The sequence below is a fragment of the Rhagoletis pomonella genome, unplaced genomic scaffold (genome assembly GCF_013731165.1).
Source record: "Rhagoletis pomonella isolate Grant_MI unplaced genomic scaffold, Rhpom_1.0 Rhpom_scaffold_00002, whole genome shotgun sequence".
Taxonomy (NCBI): domain Eukaryota; kingdom Metazoa; phylum Arthropoda; class Insecta; order Diptera; family Tephritidae; genus Rhagoletis; species Rhagoletis pomonella.
In genome coordinates, this window is record NW_023458556.1 from 57,560,224 (window position 1) to 57,569,660 (window position 9,437).

The 9,437-nt window shown below is 36.4% G+C and overlaps 1 protein-coding gene across 1 annotated transcript; it reads right to left on the reverse strand.

Moving 5' to 3' along the window:
- Positions 1–8,073: 8,073 nt before the first annotated feature.
- LOC118753947 (GATA zinc finger domain-containing protein 10-like) lies at positions 8,074–9,330 on the reverse strand. Its single transcript, XM_036488824.1, has one exon. The coding sequence runs from the start codon at positions 9,328–9,330 to the stop codon at positions 8,074–8,076; it is 1,257 nt and encodes a 418-aa protein (XP_036344717.1).
- Positions 9,331–9,437: the final 107 nt, after the last annotated feature.

Consider the following 9,437-nt stretch of genomic DNA (forward strand, 5'->3'; position numbering starts at 1 on the left):
AAATGGTGACACACTTATCTTAGACAATGCATTATCTTCCGTTTTGCGTAAAGAACAAGATTCCATCACGAAATTGCATTCAAATAAAAACTTTAAAAACAAATTACATTCAGTTTTCTACTTTAACCAATACAGGGTGCTCAATGACCTTGATTAAAGCTCTGTACATTATGGCTGCGTTTCTTTATACATTCCGGATAATCCCATTTCACAGCCGGAATAAACAGAATGCGTATGAAATATACGTCAACGTATCATCAGGAACGTTCTAAAGAATAAATAAACAAAAAAGTTTATTCCAAACGTTCAGAATGAATAAAGAAATGCAGCCTATGTATATGAAAGCCAATGAAAAATAAAGAACCGTATGCGAAGTTTTCATTGCACTTGCATTCTAATAGTACTTTGATCCACTGTATCGCAATTTTAAAATTTGTTGGCCGCAAACTCTTTTTAGTTGGTTTGGAATTTATCCTTATTTTTTCTATCTCAAAACTGAACAGCATTAATGATTTGATTGTATTTCTGAGCAGAATAATTTACCACGGCGCTTCAATACATTATTTGCATAATAGAAACTTAATACAAGCATACATATTTAAAACAATTGAGCCGTATAAATAAAAACTAAGGAAATGTTTTTCTTAAAATTTCCGACCTGTTACTTAAATTAATTTGAATAAATCGTGTAGAATGTCGGAAATTTTAAGACCAAGCAATTGCTGAGTTTTTATTCATACGGGCCAATATTTTTTCGGCTTTCATAAATTTTGTAGATACTACTATAGAGTTTTATCGCTAATTTAGTACACAGAAAATGGGCAAGACCTAAATTTTATGTAATTTACTTTGAACTTTGTAAGTCTCAATATTTCTTTCTACAAAATTACCATTTTTTATTGTAGTAGAATACCTATCATTATTCATCATTTGTAGCACAAAAGCACAAACTCTCCTGCACTCATAAACCAACGCACAGATATAGATATTAAGATATTAGTATGTAAGTATGTATATATGTATAGCTGTGCCTGTAATAATTTCTTATCTGCATATCGCTAACTTGGAGAGAAAAGTTGATAAGTCCATTTCAACACATTTTACAGGAGAGGAAAAAATCCGTTGCGTATTTAAAGCAAAGCAAAACTCCATACAATTAGAAGGATTCGAACGATATTAGAAAATTCCATATTACTTTGGCCTTGCCAGATTTTCGATGCCTGTTTCGCGGTTAGAAAATTTGACTTTTATTGAATATATGCGAGAAAAAAAATAACAAGCACCTTAATAGTACTTTCCGAAATGATGGATTTTTAATTTATCTTGCTTTCCATATCACAATATCAGTTTTCATACAAGTGGACTTAGCAACTTTTCAATCTAAGCTAGCGATGTATGTAGGTGTTTTGTGGTTACCTCCCGCTTGTGACATAGCTTGATTTGGTGGTTCGTAAATGAACACTTTGGAGTGTAAACGGCAAAAGTATATTATTCTTAACGACCTTTACTATGCCAGAATTACAAGAAGAAGTTTTCACGGAAATACATAGCAAAAATTTTCGCTGCAATTTGTTTATGTTAAATTTTTGTAAATGCTTTGAATTTTTATTACGCTCTCTTCCTTATTTGTATAATTTGTGATTTATTAAAATAATAATTTTTTATCTCCTCAGATCAGTTGGACCATCCGGTTTTGTTGGAAAGTAATGAAATACTCTTACCTTGAGGTAAAATACTAGTCTCAAGGCTGGGGTAATATGTATTATGCTGCTATGCGATATCTAGGTAACTGAAGTTGAGTCAAATATAAAAAAAAGGTTGCCTTGGGTGAAACATGTAGGTATATTAGGGCGGGTAATACTTTTTGTTACAATGCGCGTATAGTATAGGAAGAATCTACCTGTGATTCTAAGGAAATTCGCCAAAGGAACCATGGGTCTAAAATCACATTGGAGTTTGCCAATTTGCGAAAAGAGGTCTCGAAAAAAATGTGAAAATGTTTACTGTTGCGCCCTCTGGTGCAAGTCTTAAGAAAAATATAAATGCAGAACCAAAAAACCCCTTATAGCATGTTTTTATACAAAATTCACGCACTTCTCTACGACACTACAGCAAAATGTTAAGAAACTGGCAAACTCCAAATTAATTTTAGACCCATGTTTTATACGGCAAGTTTGCTTAGAATTCCACGTAGAATTCTTATGTGCTATAAGCGCATAGTCGAAAAAGTCCCCCATACAAATTGACCCGCCCTAATGTCAATACTATATATATTAGGCTTCTCTCTCGACGAACTTTCCTCTGCCTTTTTAGGCTCACCTTTTGATAGAGAAAATGTCTCTAGACTGAAGTATTTAAGGCACTGGTGAAAGTTTATAGTATACTACCTTCATAACCTGACCATGACATATATGTAGATGATAAGCAATTATATCATGAAATGATTAAAAATCTTCCTAGACAACCGTGAATGAACAACGAATGCAAGAGCTCAGAGAAAGAGGTTGAAAGAATTCTCATACCTAGGGTGACCACCGCAAAAAAATGGTTATTTACAAGGTTTTTGGTTCTCAATTTAAACAGCTGAATCTTCGAAATTTCTTCTCATAAGTTCATAATTTCCTTTTATTTTGACGTCAGCTTGGTGAGGCCTTTTTCCAGCATGTTTCTGGAAGGTATTTATGTATGTAGGCACATCATACCTAAGGCGCATTTACAAACATATTTATATGCACTAAGGTATAAATATAGCAGTTGTTATGTTCGCAAAAATGTGCAAATTAAAGCTTGTCACACGCATGACTTTAGAGCAAATTTCATTTCGGAAGTTTATGAAGTTGACCACCCACCCACACATATGTGCATATATGTATATTCTCGCTAGTTGTCACAGCAGCGTTGAGCGTTTTAGGTAGTATATTAGAATTTTCAACTCAAAAGTATTGTTGTTGCACCTTGTAACGTGTGAACATTGCAAACACCGCAGACTCTTATGGAGAGCTGTCATCAACAAGAATTCCAAGCAAATGCATTTATGCACTCAACTAAATTTTACCACTCAGCAAATTGCATGCAGTGTTGCATTTGACACTTCAGTGCGCACACGCACACACGACTGTGTTTACTTATGAATAATTTAAGAGATTATTTGTGCGCATTAGAATATCCATAGTTCAGTCCAATGTATCTATGTACACATAGTACATATAGCGCCGACAGGTGACCAACATAGGACTCTGCATATTACACTGTAATCAGTCCTTACAGTTCCTATTAAAAGTTAGCAAATATTAGTTATGCAATTAATCGTGTTCACACAACAATAATTTCAAGAATGTATTGCCTTTAGATGTGTGATTTTGATTATGTATTATTAACTCGAAAATGTGTTAATTGTTATGATGTTATCGCCTTGTCATTAACTAACCAAAATTATGGCAAATTTCATTTCAGAATTGTGTATTCTTACACTTTTACTGGGAAACTTGATTAAAGACATTCCTAGTTCCTAGAGCATTGGCAAAATTTCTCAAACTGAACTGAGAACAAAAAGTTACGTTTCTATTTCTTATTATTTGAAGTGTTTATGCCCTGGGAAGGTATTCAGTACCCCCAAAAGTTGTCTGCAATTCCAGTAGCTCAATAAAAGTAAACAGATATCTAACTAGGATTTCTAATACCCATTTCCGACACATAGCCTCTGAAGGCTTCCTAGTGTTTGTTGAGTGGCAGTACTATGATTGATTGTGCAAAAAGCATTGCCGATCTTGAGACCTTTCAAACCAAATAATCAGATAGACGTCCCATTACTAGGTGTAATCAGGCACCCAAAGTAAAGCAAAGGTGACATATCGCTCATTTGCTGCAAGAGTGTCATAATCCATGCATCATATGCAGAATTGACCTCCCCCTATTTTTCTATGTTGTGTAAAAATTTCATGGGTGTGTCGATTAGCCTGAGCTCATTGGCAGAAAATGTCTCTTAATTTTTGCTATGGGACCCTATATAAACTTTAAAGCCGCTTTTCAAGTTTTTTATTTTTAAGTGAGCAATATTTCTCAATGTGGTCGCATTTAAGCTTAAGCTTGAATTTTCGAAAAGATTTTAAAGTAGTATTTAGTGAGAGAACTGGCCAATGACTGAAGTGCAACTCAGATTTTAAAACGTATCCCTCCTTCCATTTTTTACTAAGGCGCCCGTTACCATTTGAAAAATTTTCAAATTCATGCATTAGGCAGGAAAAAAAATTTAACAATCTGTTTTAAAAGAAAATTCTCTTTTAGAACACAGTAGTTTAGCTTGAAATTCCGGAGCATATATACCCCAAGAAAAAAGGACGTGTGATGCGATCGTGATTCTTCAACTATGCACGCCCAAACGAGTGGACCGTTCCGATTTTTATTTTTTTTTTTATTCTCAGGTATGATGGACGTAAGGTTTGTAGATGGTACCTAAGTCCTTAGACGATACTTAAAGTGCAATAAAACATCAAGAGCACTAGCAAACTGTTAATTTATATTTAAATTAAAAGGTATGGAAAATACTCTAAAGTACTTAAGTGCTCAAGCGGTAATTTAGCACTTAGCGCAACTAAAAAGCCTTAATTTTACACACAGATATATTATGATCTGAAATCGAATATATCCTCCTTCTTATGCTCGAAAAATAGGAGCAGTTAAGAGCATATTAAGGGGTGTGGCAGCACTTGTATGGGGAAAATTTATAAACAGCTAAATATTACCTAGGTATCATATAAGTCAGATCACATTGAAATGTATTATGGATACATTCCCAGTGGGAAAATGTAATGTATAGTAATCGAAAAAATAATCACATTCGAAAATGGACTTTTTTCCCCAGCGCGATGTCCTAAGAAAAGTGGGGCATTCAATTTTGCATTACCTAGTATAGAGAAATGAATGGTTTTTTGCATGAAATTTTTGGAACTTTTTGAAGTAATATTATCGAGAACGTTAAAGAAATACATTATTTTATTTATCGCGCATGTAATGCATTACTACTTTTCCGACTGGGTTACTATCATATTAAGTGAACTGAAAGATAAAAATGAATGAACTATTTAAATACAGTGAACAACTGTTCAAAAGTTGGAAGGGAGTCAATATGTTTCGTCGTTCAATTTTAGTGAATACTTTGGAGGAAACGAGTTATTCAATTATTCACTTTTGATGATTCCTACAAAATGAACACCCAAAGTGAATCATCAAAATGTATTTAATAAGTAATTGCAACCTCTTGGAATTTTCGCTGACACCGTTTCTATTAAACACTACTTACTTATTTAATCAATAGTTAGAGCAAAAAATAAGAAAAATTCAAAGCAAATTAAATTCCAAACGAAGATTTAACGAACTTTCGTGCAAAACTAAAACAAACTGGCATGCAATGCAATTAGTTTTCCGCTTCTATTTTTGCCCAAAATGCAGCAGCTTTGTTGTGCTCGTTGGTTGTGGATTGTGCGGAAATATAGAGTCTGAGAAAAATGCAATTGGCTGTGACGTGACGGTGCTAATGACAATGGAGGCAAGAAGGTAGCTTTCTTGAAAGACAAAATAGTTAAAAACCAAAAAAAAAAAAGAAAAAAATACAAGAACCAAACAAACGTACAGTAAGTTGAAAGCAGAATTAAGTGAAAATCGAATATAAAATAATTGCTGTTTTTTAAAGAAATCAACACGGAAGCCACAAATTCACAAACAGAAAACCTCTTAATTGATAAATTCACAATGGCAAACAATAGACTCGAATGAAAAACGTCAAGTACAAAAAGAAATCAATTTCAAGACTTCAGTTATTTTAAGCTGACATCATGGTTGATTAAAACGCCAGCACACACACGCCACAATCGACAACACGAAACAACACTTGGCTGTGGTGTCGCAAAAGTAAACTCCAAAGAACAATACAACATAAACGAAGAAATAGCAAAATAAAATGGAGAATACTAACAAACTACATTCGTTACATATGTATGTAAATTTTCAGTTGTGTACCAAGAATAGAAACATACAAACATACATTGTTACGTATATATAAAAAAAAAAGTTTAGAATAGTAGCGACGTAAAATTAAACGATTAGAGGAGATAAACTATTCATGAAGATATGAAAGTCTCTATATGTATCTATGCTAGTACGTCAAATATGTAGATATATATTGATTGATAGATTTTTTATGTAAGTAACATGTGTACATATGCAGATACATGTATGTATATGTGCGCACATAGAATGTCGGTAACGGTTTTACATTAAGCATTGCATTTTATATTTCTTCTTCTGTTCAAGCATATCGAGGGCTTATATTCAAGGGCGTCCACTTTTTTTGTGTCCATTTGGGATAATGTCACTTCTTATAAGGTGTCACATTTGAGGCTAAAGCATATTTCGCAACTCTCAAGAAAAATAAAAAAGGCATATAAATACACGCTCAAGAAATGAAAAAATAAATTTTCTATTAAATTTTTTTTTGCGGAAACATACTTCCGCCGCTCTTTTCCGGCAACACAGAAAGGAGAATTCTACTTAGTAAGGGTAAATTATAAACAATTGCTTGTATCCAAATCGTAAAATCTTAGCAAACGTGGCGTCTAGTAAGTAATAATGTTTTAATATTAGATCACCTATACGCGTTGACAACAAAATAATGTAGGCAAAGCCAGCTTCTATGACAGTGTTTTGATAAAAAATGCCTTGAACATTCCAAATTCTTTTGGTTTGCAAACTTACATGAGGGATTTGGAATATTGTTGTCACTTGGTGTTAAGCTAGTGATATACATGTATCGGCGTTTTCAAAGTTTACATCTGAGCTTTATTTTTTGCACATTCTTATGGGAAATCAGCGAATGAAACCTTTAAAAAACAGGGATATAGCGGGTTAAAATGTTTTACAAACGTTTTCACCGTTAAATTCTACTATAAGTCACTGAACACACCAAAGCACAAAATTGTTCATAAATGCCCGTAACAAGTCTGAATTGAAAATTTAAGTGCTAATTTTGTGCTTATTGCGAATTGGGAATAAAGTCTTTTTCTACATCGGGGGATTAGGTAATGTGTGTGCAAATTTTTTTGGGTAAAATTTTCCTACAAGCAACCGTACAAAAAAACTAGTACCGCCAGCCAAGTCAAAATTTAGAATCCCCGAAAAACTAGTACGTCTATTAGGAGCAAATTTGAGTATAACATTCAGCTTCGTTTAAATTGGAAAGAACCACCGCAAGCAGCTTGAGCTCCAACGAGGTTTTAGAAAGGCGATTCACTCTCTTGTGTATTCCAGGAACGTCAGTACAGCATGGACAAGACAAACTACGTCTTGGCGACACACACAAAGTCCGCAACGGGTATCTAAGAAGATGGAATGACAAACTGTACGAGGTTTCCAACGGCATGGACATAATTAGCCGCACAAAACTTCAATGATTCCGCTGGCCTAGGCATGTTTTACGCATAGGCGAGTGGGTTTCAGAAAAAAGATAAAGACACTGATGAAAGGCAGTGCTATGATCACTATTAGAGATATAAATATTACAGGCGCCGCTAACTTGAATTCAGAGTAATTAGCTGATGAATTCAGTTCTGCAGCTGAAGAGTTTCAGATCTCAGCACTTAACCAACTCATGCCTTTTATGACTCAACATAAAAAATACGTACGCCCTGTGGACAAGGCTCCGTTTGCCGGTTGGGTGGGAGGCCAACATCGTTGGGATTAATTATTTAAAAAAGGAAAGAGATAAATAGAGAGACATTTTCTTGCTAAAAATCCTCAAAACGTACTTATAAAGGAAAATGCTTATGTATGTAGAGCTGAAGAAAATATTAACAAACAGGGCTGGCTGTAGAAAAGAAATCTTTTTTTAGTTGTTTTGACAAAATTAAATATTTGCTAATTTCTTTTGTTATAAATACCAAGTGTACAGTATTTTTGCTTAATTTTGAAAACCGATACCGAGTCTTGCGCACATAACATTACAAAAAAAGAAATACATTACATACATATGTACATATGTATGTATGTATGTGTATACATAGTAGAAAACTACACAATGCTTCAGAGTCTATGTGAAAGGGTTTTGCTAATCATGTCCAAAGCTTCTTGCACTTGGCTATTCAACTGTTTAGCTGTGAGGTAGTATGTACCTGTTCCGATATTGTTGCGTCCATTATAACGGTAATTGTTATTTAAGACATTATTCTTGTATGGCATTTGCGCAGCTCCACTGGCGACACCACTGCCACCGGCAGTTGTAACACCCACACTGCCAACGCCAACGCCAACACTAACACCAATACCAACGCCAACACCAACGCCACCCAGCATATGACCGCCACTACCTACGCTGGCATCACGCAAGGCATTACCACGCATGCCATTACTGTTACAATTGTTGTTGTTGTTGTGGTTGTTATTAAGAACAAGGCTATTATTATTGCCAGCACCATTGACTGCCCCACCAACACCAACACCGGTGGCATGTGCATGTGTGTGATATTCGACGGCGATGCCGTTCTGATGTGCAACGCCACTGCCGCCACCACCGCCGCCACTACCACCGATACTGCCACCATTCATCAACGTGCCGCTTGGCCGCATGTATTGGTGGTATACGCTGCCGTTCATATCGCCGGCATTACCAACATAATGTTGCTGATGGCTATTGCCGGACATTGTTGCATTTTGTGGCGCGCTCTTGGCGCTACCAACCATTCCAGTACCCCCATTAACCATTTGATTGGCGATGCCATTCATCATGCCACCATAGTGCTGTTGAAATTGTTGTGGCGGCGGCTGTTGTTGTTGCTGCTGCTGCTGTTGCTGCTGGTGGTGGTAGTGATGTTTCTGTGCATGCCGCTGGTGCTGGTGTGAGGCAGCGTGTTGATGTGCGTGCTGATGTTGTTGCTGGTGATGACGTGCGCCTGGCTGGGAGGCCAAACTCGACAGCGACGACGAGGATGCCGGCTGAGAGGTGGCCGATGACGAGGCCGAGGAACTTGTTGACTGTGTGGCCAGTGGCGGTGATATATTGCCAGCGTAATTACTGCTGCTGTTGCTGCTGCCGCCGCTCATTGTATGATTGTGTAGCTGTTGCTGTTCGCTGTAGTATGTTGGGTGTTGGTGTTGCTGCTGTTGTTGTTGCTGCTGTTGCTGTTGCATAGAGGCATAGTGATGGCTGTAACTGTGCTGCTGTGACAGCTGTTGTTGATGTGGCGGTGAAGCCATTTGTTGTTGCTGGTAGTAATGCTGATGCGATGTTTGCGATTGTTGCTGCTGCATATTCGATGTTGTCGCCGATGACGCCGAAGGCATGTGATTTTGATGAGAATTGTTGGGCAAGAATTGTGGGTACACATGATGTGACCACTGAGGGAAAAGCGGGCGACCTGAGGGTTCTAATTGCCATGCCGCAAGGGGGG

Bases quoted from the DNA above. Each gene is read 5' to 3' on its own strand.
- LOC118753947 (XM_036488824.1), bottom strand. From the start codon at position 9,330: ATGCCTTCGGCGTCATCGGCGACAACATCGAATATGCAGCAGCAACAA.